This window comes from Symphalangus syndactylus, chromosome 22, assembly GCF_028878055.3.
Source record: "Symphalangus syndactylus isolate Jambi chromosome 22, NHGRI_mSymSyn1-v2.1_pri, whole genome shotgun sequence".
Classification (NCBI taxonomy): domain Eukaryota; kingdom Metazoa; phylum Chordata; class Mammalia; order Primates; family Hylobatidae; genus Symphalangus; species Symphalangus syndactylus.
Genome location: NC_072444.2, coordinates 36,381,246 through 36,399,651, shown reverse-complemented (window position 1 = coordinate 36,399,651; position 18,406 = coordinate 36,381,246). Strand labels below are relative to the sequence as shown.

At 45.1% G+C, this 18,406-nt stretch overlaps 1 protein-coding gene across 18 annotated transcripts in view; it reads left to right on the top strand.

Moving 5' to 3' along the window:
* TUBGCP5 (tubulin gamma complex component 5) overlaps positions 1-14,148 on the top strand; it is a 49,596-nt gene extending 35,448 nt beyond the window's left edge. For 9 of the 18 annotated variants that reach the window (XM_063631216.1, XM_055262528.2, XM_063631215.1 and 6 more), the window contains 4 exons: positions 1,107-1,232; positions 2,170-2,258; positions 4,844-4,944; positions 13,450-14,148. In XM_063631216.1, coding sequence (XP_063487286.1) covers positions 1,107-1,232; positions 2,170-2,258; positions 4,844-4,944; positions 13,450-13,643 — 510 coding nt within the window. In that variant the 3' untranslated portion in view covers positions 13,644-14,148. Of the gene's footprint in view, positions 1-814; positions 966-1,106; positions 1,233-2,169; positions 2,259-4,843; positions 4,945-5,653; positions 6,344-13,439 lie in introns of those variants that run through there. The other 9 variants (XM_063631219.1, XM_055262533.2, XM_063631217.1 and 6 more) reach the window with 3 other exon arrangements.
* Positions 14,149-18,406: the final 4,258 nt, after the last annotated feature.

Here is an 18,406-nt window from a genome sequence, read left to right as displayed (position 1 = left end):
AAATACCTACAGACTGAAAACGGGACATGTAGCAAATTTGATCATAAAATAACATGGCAGTGGGAGGAAGTTTTTTGTAAATATACCAGAATATGTGTATCCAGAGGTTGCTGTCCCTCCTGTCCAGCAGCCCCTGGGGACAGGCACAGCCACAGCTCATCTTCTGGAATTGCCTTCAGAATGTGCCGCATAGTCCTTTAGGTTTCAATTGTGGTGACAGCTGTCCCTAAAAAATGGCTCCAATATTTAATAACAGCCAAAATCCACTGTGGTGTGTGGGAGGAAGATGCAGCCAGGTTATAGACTTTTTTCTTAAGAACTCACTACAAAGTAAATGAAACTATTTTTCTGATACATCTACAAGCCAATTCTAGAGGAAGTTCTGAAAGAAGGGTTCAGAAATTGGAACAAGAGCAGTATTATTAGAGCACAGTATGCATTTGGGGTTTGAATTGTTGTTTAGACCTGTTTATACCTGGTCTGTGAGTTCTGAAACCCACCTTGCTTGGGTGAGGTGAGCCGCTGAAGCCTGTGTTTTGGATGGGAAGGCTATGGCAGAGGGGCTCCATGTTTCCCCTGACTGCATTACTGCCTTCACAAGGTTGGCCTTCATTAAGCCCCTAATTGTTAAAAGTAAATGATAAGAGTTTAAGTTTTTTCTTAGTTTGTTTTTTATTTGAAGTATACTTATACTCATTTTAGAGAAAGATCAATGTATGAGAAAAGGAACTTAAGAAACAAATTCATTGTAATTATTTGTATAAAAGTAACACATTTACTTGATTTTTTTTTTATCGATGTGTCTTATATACAGTTTAATGTACTTGCCCCTTCCTGCCAGGAAGTCTGTTAGTCCAGAGTTTGGCGTTCATTCATTCACTGTGCAAGTGCGCATCCTACAGGATTGCCCCCGCCGTCCTTTTAGGATCAGAACACCAGAGTATCCAGCCAGCCTTTGAAGAATGGTACTTTATGAAACTTTCTAGATGTGCTTATTGAAGGAAGAATTTGAGAAGAGTAGAAGAGCTTAGTAAAAAAGATTTGTGTGCAGCACACAAGTCCTCAAAGAAGGCTGCTGATTAAGCTTTTTATCTTTCTCTTCCAAGATTCTACACAGTACAGGGCTGGAGTTTCAACATCAAGTCGAGGAAGCCAAGGATTTAGATCAATTGATTAAAATTCACTATAGGTATCTGTCAACCATCCATGACCGGTGTCTGCTGAGAGAAAAGGTACATGAGATGTCTCCTGCAGATGTGGCCACTGCTGGCGAGTGGCGCTATCTGCCTGCTTTGGAATTTTATGATGATTAAGCTTCTGTCCTGTAGAATATTCTTTAAGGAAGAACCAGACCAAATGAGGTTACAAACAAATGCCCCAGTCCGGCCACAATGGCCCATGCCTATAATCCCAGCACATTGGGAAACTGAGGCGGACAGATCTTATGGGCCAAGAGTTCAAGACCAGCCTGGGCAACATAGCAAGACTGTTTTTACAAAAAATTTAAAAGATTAGCAGACATGGTGGTGCATACCTGGAGGCCCAGGTACTTGGGAGGCTGAGGTGGGAGCATTGTTTGAGGCCAGGAGTTTGAGGCTGCAGTGAACTATGATCTGACACCACTGCACTCTGCACTCCAGCTTGAGTAACAGAGCAAGACCTTGTCTCTTTTAAAAAAAAAAAAAAAAAAAAAAAGGAGGAGTGCCCTATTCGTAGAAATTGTATCTAAGAGCAACATGAGAACTGTGTGTGATAGTCAACACTTACTCTGCGTTACTCTTGGATTCAGTTGGAAAATTGTGTCTGCAGTTGTGGAGCAATAGCATGTCTACTTCATGTGAATAGATAGAATTCAGTAATGTTAAAACCATTGGAATTATTTGTCTTAGTTTCATTGGTGAATTTAAATGGCCATCCCAGGAAAAGGTCTTAATAGTTTGTTTTGTTGGTTTGACTGTACTGCTAGTACCACCTGTATCTTACATTCAGTGAATGCATGTGCCTGGTCCCAAATGGGCATGGTTCAGAGCCTAGTACCCTTCCATATACACAGAAGGCAGTCACTGTGGTGATGAGCTTTTTCTGTCATTCATTTAAAATAGGTAAAAGTGTTGGTATCAGTGTCCAAACCTAGTTACACAGTTTGTGTTCTGTGACTTTGGTCTCCAGGTCAGCTTTGTGAAAGAAGCTATCATGAAGGTGTTGAACTTGGCTCTCATGTTTGCAGACGGTTGGCAGGCAGGCCTGGGCACTTGGCGGTAAGTATGTGATTTCTTTTTTTTTTTTTTTTTATTATACTTTAGGGTTTTAGGGTACATGTGCACAATGTGCAGGTTTGTTACATATGTATCCATGTGCCATGTTGATTTCCTGCACCCATTAACTCGTCATTTAGCATTAGGTGTATCTCCTAATGCTGTCCCTCCCCCCTCCCTAAGTATGTGATTTCTGAAGCATCTGCACTGTGACCATTTCAGCTTCAGCTTCCCTTTTTTTTAGAGACAGGGTCTTCCCAGCCACTCAGGAGGCTGAGAGGGGAGGATTGCTTGACCCCAGGAGTTCAAGACCAGCCTGGGCAACACAGCAAGACCCAGTCTTTTTAAAAAAAAAAAAAAAAAAAAAAGTGCAATTATTTTGTGAGAAGTAAAACATTTTTTAAAATCTGAGGTCTTCTGATTTAAACAAGCAAACATTTTTAGATTATACTCATGTTATATTGTGTACGTTTTGTTAAATTTTTATCATGGACACCTTCAAACAGAAGTGGCAAGGACAGTGTTGTGAACGCCTTGATGGCACCTGCTTCAGCTGTGCCAGTGAGGACAGCTCTGTCATGTCTGTGCCCACCTCCCCAGTCACACTTGCTCAATTATTTTAAACCAAATTGTGGACATCATGCTAGACTATTCTCCAAAGTTGTATTTTGGATGAGCTCTAAAAGATGCTGTGTTTTGAGAGTGTTTGTTATTCCCACACATCACATAGGCAAGTGCACTGAATCAGGGGAAGTGGCCCGGGAGCAGTTCCCTCTAGCACTGCCATCCTCTACTGTTAACTCCAGTGTACAGCTCAATATTTTGTTACCTGTCCTGTTTATAAAGTCAGTACAACAGTAATTCTGCTGTTACTTCCATGAAATAAAAGTGCATGTTTGGTTGACTGTACTTACTCCATGTCAGTAAGGAGGTAAGAGTTCATTTGAGTGCTAGTATAATTCGAAATCTCCCGTTGGCTGTACTCGGAATCAAGAAACTAAGATAGTAGATGAAGCCATACCTGCAGGGATGGAAATAGAAGTCTTCCTCGCTTTATATTGCTGGCTCAAAGTGTGCAAAATATATTTTGCTTTCTTTTTTTTTTTTTTGTCTCACTTTGGGGTGGAGGAGAAATAACACTGCTGCATATGCTTTGCTGAAATTCAACTCTTTTATTTTACAAATAAATGTAAGAAAAATACAGGGGGTGAGGAACTTAAGCCTATCAACCATCGCGGTTTGTGGATAAGTTAATTGTTCCTGATTGAGACTTAAAGCTGAAAAGTGAAAAATTGTAGAAGCAATGTGAAATTTGCTTGAATGCTATTAGATGATATTTTTGAGCAAATGGTGTTGTGGCTGTGTTTTGAAAGGAATCTTTATCTTTAAAGTATACATTTATACTTATGAAATATTCATGACTGTGGTGCTCTGATGTCTCCTGTTTGCTTCTGAATATTGTGGTGGGGCTGTGGAGGTGTAAGCTTGGCATCTGGGTGGCACCTGCCATGGCTGGGCAGTGGGCCGTGGAAACCCCTTCTGAAGTTCTCTCTTACATGTGTTTGATATTTCTTTTTTTAAAAAAAAAAAAAAAAAAAAAAAAAAGCCAGGCGCAGTGGCTCACGCCTGTAATCCCAGCGCTTTGAGAGGCCGAGGTGGGCGGATCTCCTGAGGTCAGGAGTTTGAGACCAGCCTGACCAACGTGGAGAAACTCCATCTCTACTAAAAATACAAAATTAGCCAGGCATGGTGGTGCATGCCTGTAATCCCAGCTACTTGGGAGGCTGAGGCAGGAGAATCACTGAACCCAGGAGTCAGAGGTTGTGGTGTGGTGAGCCAAGATCGCTACATTGCGCTCCAGCCTGGGCAACAAGAGTGAAACTGTGTCTTAAAAAAAAAAAAAAAAAAAAAAGGCAGCCGGGCTCCATGGCTCACAGCTGCAATCCCAGCACTTTGGGAGGCCAGTGGGGGCAGATCAGCCGAGGTCAGGAGTTCGAGACCAGCCTGACCAACATGGTGAAACCCCATCTCTACTAAAAATACAAAAATTAGCCAGGCGTGGTGGTGGGCATCTGTAATCCTAGCTACTCAGGAGGCTGAGGCAGGAGAATCACTTGAACACAGGAGGTGGAGGTTACAGTGAGCCGAGATCGTGCCAATGCACTCCAGCATGGGCGACAGAGCAAGACTCCATCTCAAAAAGAAAAAAAGCCTTTTTAAAAATGATTTCAAATTTTAAGTTTTATATCCTTAATGTGTTCTTTATTTCAAAGAGAATGTATGCTTATAAACAATAAAAACAGAACTGTATAAAGGAAAAGGGAGTATCTTTGGTCCTCCTAGTTCCAGAACTAGATACTATCTGGAAACAGCACAGTTTTATATCCTAATGAAACTTCCTTTGAAACACTTTGACATCTTTTATTTTAAAGTAGGGTAGGACGTTATGTGTTTTATTTTATAATCTTTAGATTTCGGATTTTAAATAATTAAACCAAAATACATTTGAAATTACTCCACAGATATCTTGAAGCCTACCTATATACCCACAACGCACTTACTTAATTGAAATTTACTTTTATTCCTAGAATGGAATCTATAGAGAAAATGGAGTCTGATTTTAAAAACTGCCACATGTTTCTTGTAACCATTTTAAACAAAGCCATCTGTAGAGGATCCTTTCCCCATTGTGAGTATATCATGTTAAAATATTTCTACCTCTGTATTTCCTTGTAACTAAGTGTTTGTGCCATTGTTTTGTTACTGATCCCATGAAGAATTAGAAATTCTCACCATTTTCAAAACTGAAAAGTCCCTTAGCTGTTGTCCCATGCTTTGACAGCATTACAGTGAGGTGAGTGAATATCAAATATTTGTAAGCCTGAGGATCTTACTTTCTGGTATACCATTTATTATAACAGATTTCTAAAACTCTTATTAAATAGTCGATGGCAGAACAGATTTCTGTCGCACTTCACTATCGTGTAGTTTTTGTAACTATTTCTTTTCAAAAGCTAGACTTTTTAAAATTTTTTTTAGGAATTTAAAGCTCCTGGCCTGTCGTGATGGCTCATGCCTCTAATCCCAGCCCTTTGGGAGGTCGAGCAAATCACTTAAGGTCAGGAGTTGGAGACCAGCCTGGCCTACATGGCAAAACCCTGTCTCTACTAAAAATACAAAAATTAGCTAGGCATGATGGCACATGCCTGAAATCCCAGCTACACAGCAGGCTGAGGCAGGAAAATTGCTTGAACCCGGGAGGTGGAGGTTGCAGTGAGCTGAGATTGTACCATTGCACTCCAGCTTGGGTGACAGAGTGGGACTCCGTCTTCAAAAAAAAAAATTTTTTTTCAACATTTAAACCTTTTGTTTTAACCTTATTTTTATTCTTCCCACAGTGGAATCTCTAGCGCTGTCACTCATGGCTGGCATGGAACAAAGTTAAATGTCTTCAGTGTAATAAATATCTCCAACTTTATCATCATACATGTACATTTCCACCATGTGCAGCTGAAAAGTGAGAATATTTTTATTTTGGTTTATTTGTAAAACTTGTCCACAATCAGCCTGGCACAGTCACTCATGCGTCTAATCCCAGCACGATGGGAGGCCAAGACAGGCAGATCGCTTGAGCCCAGGAGTTCAAGGCCAGCCTGGGCAACATGGTGAAACCCCCTGTCTACCAAAAATACAAAATGTATCCAGACATGGTGGTGTGTGCCTGTAGTCCCAGCTACTCAGGAGGCGAAGACGGAAGGATTACTTGAGCCCAGGAGGTCAAGGCTGCAGTGAGCCATGATTGCACTACTGCAGTGCATCCTGGGTGACAGAGTGAGACCCTGACTCAAAAAGAACCACTTGCCCACAGTCCAGACAGATGGGTTGTAGGTGGGTTTTCTGGAGATTAGTAGATACTGTATAGAGTTGTGTACATAAAAGTGTGTCAGTAGTACAAAGTGTATATAGGCTGTTTACTCTTATATTTCCTACTGTAAGATACAGATTTATGGTACTGATACCTTTAAATTATATCATATTTTAAAAATGTAATTACTGATATTCAAAATAAATTAAAGGACTTAAAATTATTTTATTATCCTTTTGCTGCTGTCCTTCAGTCACAGAAGCTTTTTATATAGAGTTTTACATGTTGTCTTCCCTAAAAGTTGTCTTAGATTTAGCTGTCCTAGAAATGTTTATATTTTGGCTGGATGTAGTCTCTCAAGCCTGTAATCCCGGCACTTTGAAAGACTGAGGTGAGAGGATTCCTTGAGGCCAGGAGTTTAAGACCTGCCTAGGCAACATATGAGACCCCAGCTCTACAAAAAAAAACTTAAAAATTAGCCAAGGGCTGGGCACGGTGGCTCACCCCTGTAATCCCAGCACTTTGGGAGGCCGAGGTGGGCGGATCATCTGAGGTCAGGAGTTCAAGACCAGCCTGCCCAATGTGGTGAAACCCCGTCTCTACTAAAAATACAAAAAAATTAGCCAGGCGTGGTGGCACACATCTGTAATCCCAACTACTTGGGAGGCTGAGGCAGGAGAATCACTTGAACCCAGGAGGCAGAGGTTGCGGTGATCCTAGATTGCGCCACTGCACTCCATCCTGGGTGACAGAGCAAGACTCCGAAAAAAAAGAAAATTAGCCAAGCATGGTGGCACATGCCTGTGGTCCCAGCTACTTGGGAGGCTGAGGTGGGAGGATCACTTGAGACTGGGAGGTCAAGGCTGCAGTGAGCCATGATTGCATCACTGCACTCCAGCCTGGACAACAGAGCAAGACCTTGTCTCTAACAAGAAAAAAGAAAGAAAGAAATGTATATATGTTTTATGTGCCTGAGAAGTTCCACATGGAAAATACTTCAACCGATAGTGATAAATGTAAAAGGCCAACTTCACTTAGGGCCAACTGTTGGTACATAGTACTGTTTGGTATTTCCTTGGTTTTGAAACGGAGTCTCGCTCTGTTACCCAGTCTGGAGTGCAGTGGCACGATCTCGGCTCACTGCAACCTCTGCCTCCTGGATTCAAGTGATTCTGCTGCCTCAGCCTCCTGAGTAGCTGGGATCTCAGGCGTGCACCACCATGCCCAGCTAATTTTTGTATTTTTAGTAGAGACAGGGTTTCACCTTGTTGGCCAGACTGGTCTCGAACTCCTGGCCTCAGGTGATCCACCCGCCTCAGCCTCCCAAAGTGCTGGGATTACAGGTGTGAGCCACTGTGCCTGGCAATATTTCTGAGCAATTTTTGTGAGCTAACCAGTTATATTTTGAATAAAATTATGCTATTAAATTTTTCCATATTTTCTTTTTATAGAGTAAGACTGTCTTTAAAAAAAAAAAAAGGCCACACATAGTGATTCATGCCTGCAATCCCGGCACTTTGGGAAGCCGAGGCGAGTGGATCATGAGGTCAGGAGTTCGAGACCAGCATGGCCAATGTGGTGAAACCTCGTCTCTACTAAAAATACAAAAATTAGCCGGGCGTGGTGGCGCACGCCTGTAGTCCTAGCTACTCAGGAGGCTGAGGCAGGAGAATTGCTTGAACCCGGGTGGCAGAGGTTGCAGTGAGCTGAGATCGTGCCACTGCACTCCAGCCTGGGCGACAGAGCAAGACTCCGTCTCAGAAAAAAACAAGAAAAAAAAAAAAAATGAAGGCTAGAACTAGAAACAACAAAATGTGGAAGTTAGAACTAGAAAGCTTCTAGAAGCAAACATGGTAAAGTAACACCACTGACTTGGGGTAGACAAATATTTCTTACATAAAATCAAAAAAGGGGCCGAGCACGGTGGCTCACGCCTGCAGTCCCAGCACTTTGGGAGGTCAGGGTGGGTGGATCACCTGAGGTCAAGAGTTCCAGACCACCCTGACCAATATAGGGAAACCCCGTCTCTACTAAAAATACAAAAATCAGCTGGGCGTGGTGGCTCACACCTGTAGTCCCAGCTACTCAGGAGGCTGAGACAGAAGAATCGCTTGAACCTGGGAGGCAGAGGTTGCAGTGAGCCAAGATCACGCCACTGCGCTCCAGCCTGGGTGACAGAGCAAGACTCCGTCTCAAAAGAAAAAAAAAAAAGGAAATATTGGTGAATTGGACATCACCAAAAAACATTGCTAGGAAAATGGTAATACAGGCCATAGACTGGGAGAGAACATTTCCCCTTACCCCCTTTCAGGAACCATGTCATGCCCAGAGGCAACCACTGTTGCCCAGGGTGTCCAGAAGTAACTGTTCAGAGTGTATGAAGGCATTTAAAATTAGTAAGACAATTTTTTTTTTTTTTTTAGTTGGTGCAAGGTCTTGCTCTGTTGCCCAGGCTGGAGTGCATTGGCACAGTCTTGGCTCACTGAAGCCTCAACCTCCGGGGACCAAGCACTCCTCCCTCAGCCTCCTGAGTAGCTGAGACTACAGGTATGCACCACCATACACGGCTAATCCTTTATATTTTTTTGGAAGAGATGAGTTTTCAGCCAGGTGCAGTGGCTCATGCCTATAATCCCAGCACTTTGGGAGGCCGAGGCAGGCCAATCACTTGAGGCCAGGAGTTTGAGACCCACCTGGCCAACATGGTGAAACTCCATCTCTACTAAAAATACAAAAAATAGCTGGGTGTGGTGGCAGACACCTGTAGTCCCAGCTACTCTGGGGAGGCTGAGGCATGAGAATTGCTTAAACCTGGGAGGTGGAGGTGGCAGTGAGCCAAGATCACACCAGAGCACTTCAGCCTGGGTGACAGAGCGAGACTCTGATTCAAAAATTAAAGAAAATAAAAAAGACGGCCGGGCGCGGTGGCTCACGCTTGTAATCCCAGCACTTTGGGAGGCCGAGGCGGGCGGATCACGAGGTCAGGAGATCGAGACCACGGTGAAACCCCGTCTCTACTAAAAATACAAAAAATTAGCCGGGCGTGGTGGCGGGCGCCTGTAGTCCCAGCTACTCGGAGAGGCTGAGGCAGGAGAATGGCGTGAACCCGGGAGGTGGAGCTTGCAGTGAGCCAAGATTGCGCCACTGCACTCCAGCCTGGGCGACAGAGCAAGACTCCGTCTCAAAAAAAAAAAAAAAAAAGAAAAAAGACGAGGTTTCACTGGGCTCCCCGGCTGATGTGAATCCCTGGGCCCAAGTAGTCCCCTGGCCTCAGCCTCCCAAAGTGCTGCGATTACAGGCATGCACCATTCATTGCACCCAGCCCAAGACATTTTTTTTTAATGAGCACAAAGAGGCAAGGAAGGCACAAAAATGGCCAATTAAACCAGATGAGCACCACAGCCTCTGGCATGGCTAAAATAAAAAGACCGGCATGTCAAATAATTTTCAAGGATTTAGAGCAACTGGAAATTACAAGATGGTACAAGCACTTGGGGAAACTATATGGCATTTTCTTACAAAGGTTAACATGTATCTACCCCTGAGAAGCAGCAGTTCACCCTTAGGTATTTATCCAAGAGGAATTTTTAAATGCATCCACCCAGAGATTTGTATCTGAATATTCATAAGAGCTAAAAGCTAGAAACATCCTGATGACCACGAAGAGGTAGATGGATCAACACTGAAGTATATGCACGCAGTGGAATGCAATTCAGCTGTGAAAATACACAGCTCATGCACATAACGACATAAGGGAATTCCAGGAACTTTATGCCAGAAAAAAAACCCAGACTTAAAAGGATCCATTATTATTCCATTTACATGAAGTTAATGAACTGGTAAAACTAGTCTCCAGTGATAGAAATTGCAACAGTGGTTGTCTCTGGCCATGACATGTTATCTGAAAGGGGGCTGGGGGAAATTTCTGGGGGTGATGGGTGCGTTCTGTGTCTTCATTGGTTCCACAGGTGCATGCATGTGACAAAACTCATTGAACTGTATCAAGTGTGGGGCTGGGTGTGGAGCAACTGGAAATTTCTTACATTACTGGTGGAAATGCAGTTGGTACAGCCAGTTTGGGTTTTTTGGGGTTTTGTTTTGCTGTTTTTTTTTTTTTTTTGAGATGGAGCCTTGCTCTGCCACCTAGGCTGGATTGCAGTGGTGCAATCTCACCTGGAGTGTGTTTGCAGATGACTTTCCCAGCAGCACATCCCAGGAGGTTTCTTAGGTCACACAATGTCTTTAAAGCTGCAGGTGACTTTGGGCCAGGTGCCCTCCTACGGGGGCCCATGAACAAGGTGGAGCTGGACACCAGCATGGCGCTTCCCAACAGAATCCAGGGGTCACTTCTGTTTTTATAATTGAATAAGTAAAACAGCATCTGAATGATCTTTTAATTTGTATTTCATTTATTTACTTTTTTATTTTTATTTTTATTTATTTATTTATTTATTTTAGACAGATTCTTGCTCTGTTGCCCAGGCTGGAGTGCAATGGCGCAATCTCAGCTCACCTCAACCTCTGCGTCCCAGGTTCAAGTGATTCTCCTGCCTTAGTCTCCTGAGTGGCTGGGACCACAGACGCGTGCCACTATGCCCAGCTAATTTTTGTATTTTCAATAGAGACGGGGTCTCACCATGTTGGCCAGGCTGTTCTTGAACTCCCGACCTCAAGTGATCCATCCACTTGGGCCTCCCAAAGTGCTGGGATTACAGGCGTGAGCCACTGCCCCCAGCCTTATTTTTAAAATATAGATGGGGTCTCGCTGTGTTGCCCAGGGTGGTCTCAAACTTTGGGGCTCAAGCACAATCCTGCATTGGCCTCCCAAAGTGCTGGGATTACAGGTGTGAGCCACCGTGCCCAGCCTTGGTACAGCCAATTTGGAAGAGTTTTTCAGTCTTTTACACTGTTAAACATATCCTTATTAAACATATTTTTACAGTGTTAAACAACTTATCACCCAGCAATCCCACTCCCAGGTGTTTACCCAAGAGAAATGAAATGTATATTCACACAAAAACCTGTACACAAATGCTTATAGTGGCTTTACAAATAAGTGCCAAAAACTAGAAACAGTCCACAAGACCATCAACTGATGAATGAATAAACAGCTTCAATTTACCCAATGGAATACTGCACAGAAAGGAAAACATGACTTTGTAACAACTTGGCTGAGTCTCAAACTGCTTGAGTTTTCTGAATGAAAAGACATCTTTACACTGACTCTAAGAGCTGTTCCTTTGCTCATGTGTGTGGAAAAGCTAAGGCCGTGCTGCACATTGCCCTATCCTATGTGTGAAATGGACTGGAACCGGGCATGATGGCTCACACCTGTAATCCCAGCACTTTTGGAGGCCAAGGCAGGCGGATCATTGGAGGTCAGGAGTTCGAGACCAACCTGGCCAACATGGTGAAACCCCATCTCCACTAAAAATACAAAACAATTAGCCAGGCGTGGTGGGCACCTCTAATCCCAGCTACTTGGGAGGCTGAGGCAGGAGAATCACTTGAACCCGGGAGGCAGAGTTGCAGTGAGCCGAGATCACACCATTGCACTCCAGCCTGGGCAACAAGAGCAAGACTTCATCCTAAAAAAGAAGGGAAAAAAGACCCTATTGTTGGAGAGATTCTGTGAGACACACCCTTAATCTATTCACAGAGCCTTTAGTGTCACTAAAGGGTACTCTGAGGCAGCATTTATTAATCTTTTTGACATCAGACTCTCAGTGGCTCACACCTGTAATCCCAGCATTTTGGGAGGCCGAGGCAGGCGAATCACTTGAGCCCAGGAGTTGAGACCAGCCTGGCCAACGTGGTGAAACCACATCTCTACAAAAAATACAAAAATTAGTCTGGGCATGGTGGCTCACGCCTGTAATCTCAACACTTTGGGAGGCCGAGGCAGGCGGATCATCTGAGGTCAGGAGTTCGAGACCAGCCTGGCCAACATGGTGAAACCCCATCTCTACTGAAAATACAAAAATTAGCCAGGCATGGTGGCGCACACCTGTAATCCCAGCTACTCAGGAGGCTGAGGCAGGAGAATCGCTTGAACCCAGGAGGTGGAGGTTGCAGTGAGCCGAGATCATACCATTCCACTCCAGCCTGGACAGTAGAGTGAGACTGTGTCCCAAAATTTAAAAAAAAATTAGCCAGCCATGGTACCACACACCTGTGGTCCCAGCTACTCGAGGGCTGAGGTGGGAGGACTGTTTGAGCCCAGGAGGTCGAGGCTCTAGTGAGTTTGATCATGCCATTGCACTCCAGCCTGGGCAGCAGAATGAGTTCATGTCTCAAAAAGAGTTTCCAGCTAGGCGTGGTTGCTCACGCCTGTAATCTCAACACTTTGGGAGGCTGAGGTGGGCGGATCACCTGATGTCAGGAGTTTGAGACCAGCCTGGCCAACATGGTGAAACCCCGTCTCTACTAAAAATACAAAAGTTAGCCGGGCATGGTGGCGCACACCTGTAATCCCAGCTACTCAGGAGGCTGAGGCAGGAGAATCGCTTGAAGCCGGGAGGTGGAGGTTGCAGTGAGCCGAGATCACACCACTATACTCCAGCCTGAGCAACAGAGCAAGACTCCATCTCAAAAATAAAAAAAGAGTTTCCAATCATCCTGAGCATCATCTCTAGAACACATTTTCTTGGCAGTGCCATATAGTTTATCCTTGTTTGATAGTTATTTTCTTATTTTAGTATCATTTACCATGTGGGGAGGCTAAAACATTTCAAAACCATTAATTCTGTCTCCTTTTTGGTTAAAATCTTTGTCTCAGTTAATGCTCTCCTCTCACATTTTACTATAACCAGCAGGAAGAAACCAGGCAGCATCTTCAATACTTTGCTTGGAAAATCTCATTAGCTAGGTCACCAGTTTATTATGTATATTCTGTCCTATCCATGTAACTTCAGGTAACAGCAGGGCTAAACATTCTGCTGCTACTTAATAGAAGTCTTCCTTCAATTTCCAGTAACATTCTTCTCACTTTCTTTTAAGCCCTCTTCAGCAATGTCCTCAAAGTCCTAAGTCTAAGAACAGTGTGTTCAAAGCACTTTAGTGTCATCAACACTCTCCTCAAACCTTGGTCCCAGAGCCACGCCCACCTGTTAGGTTTTGCTACAGCAGCATCCCCTCTCTGTACCAAAATCTGTATCAGTCCAAGAGCAGAGCCATTAATACACGTGTGTGTGACACATATGTACATACATATATATGTGTGTATATATATATTACCCATACACCCATACATGTGGATAATCGTGGACTTGCTGCAGGGCTTTGCTCTTACACAGTTAATTGTGTAAACTGATTAGTCATTTCCCATAGGGCTGTCTTTTGTCTGCATCCGACGCTGGAGCCTACTGTCCACAGGAGGTTTGGGAGGGACCCAAACCTGCGTCAGTTCTTGCTGCTTCTGGCCTTGGTGGTGTGGAGGTGCTGCAGAAGCTAGGGCCTTTCATCATGAAGATGAGCCAGATGCCTCCTTTGGGAGCCAGAGGATCCAGAGTCAACGAAAATAAAACTTCAGGACTGTCTGGATTTATTACACCAGGGAGGAAGTTGAGCCCTAGAGACTGTCAGGTCGTATGACTGCAGTTCTTCTCAGATTCACTCTCTTCCTCATTGTTCTTGTTCTGTAAATGACTAAGAGAGACTATAGACCAGACCTCCCCACTTCCAATCACTGGTTTTGTTGTAGATGAACTGCCTCCTTTACTGTCCGGTACCTAATGTAGACCAGACGGTACTCTAGACCCTATGACTAGCACATCCTCAGTGTGGAATGTTAAATATGCCTTGCCTGGAAGAAAAAGACCAACTTGACTAATCAGATCATCATAACTATGCATGAAGTCTTCCACAGAAAGATGTTGAAATTTTGTTACACTTCCCTAACCTTTGTCTAAATAAGCATTCTCACTCAAACATCTACACTTTGGAACACTGACTTCTGTTCTTTGAGATCTGTGCTTCCCGGGTAGCCCATCCTCAAACTTTTTGCTTGAATAAACTCTCTAAACTAGATTCTGTTCCTTTTGATTATTTTAGGTTGACAAGAAGAAGGCAGTAGTGGCGGTCCTGGCCATGGTGTTGTTAACAGTGTAAGCTGTCAGACCCACAACAACATGTGTGAGCCACAACACAGTCGCAGCTCCCTGCCTCTCCCCAAGCCTCCGCCAACGCCTCCCTCATGGTCTTCCAGAAACACAGGAAGCAGAACTCTAGTAAACGTGGGTCAGCTTAGCCAGCTCCACGTGCTACAAAGCCACCACATCAATTCATGGCATCATTAAGTTAACAAAGAGTAATTTGGCCTGGCATGGTGGCTCACACCTATAATCCCAACATTTTGGAAGGCCGAGGCAGGCAGATCACCTGAGGTCAGGAGTTTGAGACCAGCCTGGCCAACATGGTGAAACCCCCTCTCTACTAAAAATATAGAAAATTAGCTGGGTGTTGTGGTGGTGCGCGCCTGTAATCCCAGCTACTCAGGAGGCTGAGGCAGTAGAATCACTTGACCCTAGGAGGCGGAGGTTGCAGTGAGCTGACATCGCGCCACTGCACTCCAGCCTGGTGAGCATGCGAGACTCTGTCTCAAAAAAAAAAAAAAGTAATTTATCATTAGGAAGTCCTTATACTGTTTCCTGTGGCTGCTGTAACACATTACCATAAACCTGGTGGATTAAAACAACAGATATTCATTCTCTTGAAGTTCTGGAGGCCAGAAGGCCAAAATTCAAGGGAGCAATAGGGCTGTGCCCCCACCATTCTTTGCCTCCCCAGTTTCTGGGGGCTGCCAGCATTCTATGACTGTGGCTGTGTGGCTGCTTCACTCCCATCTCTGCCTCTGTGTTCACACTGCCTCTTTCTGGGTTGTTCTCTGCGTGTCTCTTGTAAGCACACTGCTTATTGGATTTAGGGCCCCTTCAGATAATCTAAGATGATCCCATCTCAAGAACTTAGTTATATCTGCTAAGACCCTTTTTCTTCATATAAGGTAACTCTCTTAGTCTGTTAAGGCTACTATAACAAAGCAGAATAGACTGGGTGGCTATAAACAGGAGAAATTTATTACAGTTCTGGAAGCTGAGCGCCCAAGATTAGGGCACCACAGAGTTGGTGTCTGGTGAGGGAATGGAGGAATTTTAATCCAGAAATGCATGCTGTGTTTCCTGCTCGGGGAGAGCCGTCTCCCTGTTCCGCTGGTGTTTGTTTTTCTACCTGTTACTTCTGCTTTCTCACCTTTCCTTGCTGTGCTTTTCCTGTAGTGGTTGGAAGGTGGATGCTCACAGATCCCAAATGCATGTGACCAGTTCTTGGCTCCAGCCTTGGCCTGGATTCCCCAGAAATACAACCTGAGACAAAGCCGTAGGTGCCTCCACTCTGAGATGGGGTGCAGTGCCCGTAGTGGGAGTCAGAGTGCCCTAGCAGGAGAAGGAGAGAGATGGAGGAGGAGGAGGAAGAGGAGGGGGAGGAAGGGGAGGAGGAAGTGGAGAGCTGATGGATGTGGGACCATCTCAGTAAGATGGCACTGCTAAGTGTGCCTGCCCCACCTCTCGGGATGTCCCTAGAAGCCATGTGGACTGCATCAGGAAGGAAAGAGAGGAATCTGCCTGTGAGCGCCTCTCATTAGTCAAAGGTGCAGGGAATGTTAACTCTGTGCACAGCTGCATGGTTCATGTGTGATTTCAGAGGACTCTGATGCCTCCTGTTGACAGGGAAGCCCCAGGGCAGGAGGTGAGAGATCCAGGCGGGCACCAGGGAGACGTGCGGTTGGGTTTTTGGTTGGAGTCCACATATTTTCACTGCAGAAGGAACAAAAGTCCTGAAGATAGGAGGCTGTGATGTGAGTGAGAAAGTTCCAACTCTAAGCTCCCAACCAAGGTTCCCACGGTGAGTCAACTTGGGTCAGGTGCCCACTCCAGCTTGAACAAGGTGTGACAAGAAATAAGAGATCAGGTTGTACAAATATAGCAGCTGAGATCATGCTATTGTGGAATGGAGGGATCAGTTAAGAAGGAATTAAAGTTCCTCCTGGTTGGCCAGGCACATGGCTTGCACCTGTAATCCCAACACTTTGGGAGGCCAGGTGGGAGGATCCCTGGAGGCCAGGAGTTCAAGGCCAACCTGGACAACAAAGTGAAACCCTATCTCTAGATAAATAAATAATACATTTAAAAAAACAGACCAAGACAAGTATGATTTAAGGGGATATGTATGGGTGCCAAGTTAACAGGGGGTGGGTTGTGGTGGTATTTTTATTGTGTCAACCTAGTGAGGCTGTCCCAGCTATTCTATCAAACACCTCGTGTTGCTAGAAGGTATTTACTGGATGTGATTAAATTTCATATCAGTTGACTTTAAGTAAAGGAGATGATCCCAGGCAGTCCAGCTGGGCCTGATTCAATGGGTTGGAGGACCTTGAGGCAGAGCTCCAGCTTCCTGAGACAAGGCGGAATGGTACCCCCAAAGTTGTCTGTTTCCTAATCCCTGGACCATGTGACTATGTTAGTTTACATGGCAAGAGGAGAATTAAAATTACAAATGGAATTAGGGTTGCTAGTCAACTGACTTGAGATAGAGACGTTACCCTGCATTATCTGGGGAAGGGGGATGTCATCACGCAGGCTCCTAAAGGTGGAAGAGGGGACAGAAGCACAGTGTCAGAGAAAGGTGTGAGGCCAGAGCAGCCTGAGAGCAGTGCCAACTGAAGGCTTTGAAGATGGAAAAAGTCAAGGGAGTGGGGCAGGATCCAGGAATGTGAGTGGCCTCTAGACCAATATGGAGAAATCCTGTCTGTACTAAAAACACGAAAACTAGCCGGGCATGGTGGTGCATGCCTGAATCGCTTGAACCAGGGAATCAGAGGTTGCAGTGAGCTGAGATCATGCCACTGCACTCCAGCCTGGCAACAGAACAAGACTCCGTCTCAAAAAACAAACAAACGACAAACAACAAAAAAACAGATTTTTTTTTTTTTAGATGGAGTCTCACTCTGTCCCCCAGGCTGGAGTGCAGTGGCACGATCTCGGCTCACTGCAAGCTCCGCCTCCCGGGTTCACGCCATTCTCCTGCCTCAGCCTCCTGAGTAGCTGGGACTACAGGTGCCCGCCACCACGCCCGGCTAATTTTTTTTGTATTTTTTAGTAGAGACGGGGTTTCACCATGTTAGCCAGGATGGTCTCGATCTCCTGACCTCATGATCCACCTGCCTCAGCCTCCCAAAGTGCTGGGATTACAGGCTTGAGCCACCGCACCTGGCCGAAAAAAACAGATATTAATTATCTTGAGTTCTGGAGGCCGGAAGGCCAAAATTCAAGGCAGCAATAGGGCCTTGCCTCCACCATTCTTTACCTGCTCAGTTTCGGGGGCTGCCAGCATTCTATGACTTGTGGCTGTGTGGCTGCTTCACTCCCATCTTTGCCTCTGTGTTCACACTGCCTCTTTCTCTGGGTCTGCTCTCTGAGTGTCTCTTGTAAGCACACTGCTTATTGGATTTAGGGCCCCTTCAGATAATCTAAGATGATCCCATCTCAAGAACTTAGATCTGCTAAGACTCTTTTTCTTCATATAAGGTAACTGTCTTAGTCCTTCAGGACTCCTATAACAAAGCACCATAGACTGGGTGGCTATAAACAGGAGAAATGTATTACTCATAGTTCTGGAAGCTGAGTGCCCAAGATCAAGGCACCACAGAGTCGGTGTCTGGTGAGGTCCCACTGTCTGGTTCTCAGTGGCTGTTGTCTGGCTGTGTCTTCACATGGCAGAAAGGACAAGCCTGTTCTCTGGGGTGTCTTTTTTTTTTTTTTTTTTCTTTTTTGAGACGGAGTCTCGCTCTGTCACCCAGGCTGGAGTGCGGTGGCGCAATCTCGGCTCACTGCAAACTCTGCCTCCCAGGTTCACGCCAGTCTCCCACCTCAGCTTCTGGAGTAGCTGGGACTACAGGCGCCCGCCACCACGCCCGGCTAATTTTTTGCATTTTTAGTAGAGACAGGGTTTCACCGTGTTAGCCAGGATCGTCTCGATCTCCTGACCTCGTGATCTGCCTGCCTCAACCTTCCAAAGTGCTGGGATTACAGGCCTGAGCCACCACGCCTGGCCCCCTCTGGGGTGTCTTTTATAAGGGCACAAATCCCACTCATAGGGACTCTACCTTTGTGACCTGTCACCTCCCAAAGGCCCCATCTCCTAATACCATCACCTTGGTGATGGGGTTTCAACATAGTAGTAACAGCCACAGGTTCCAGGGATTTGACACAGGTATTTGCTGGGGGATGCTTTT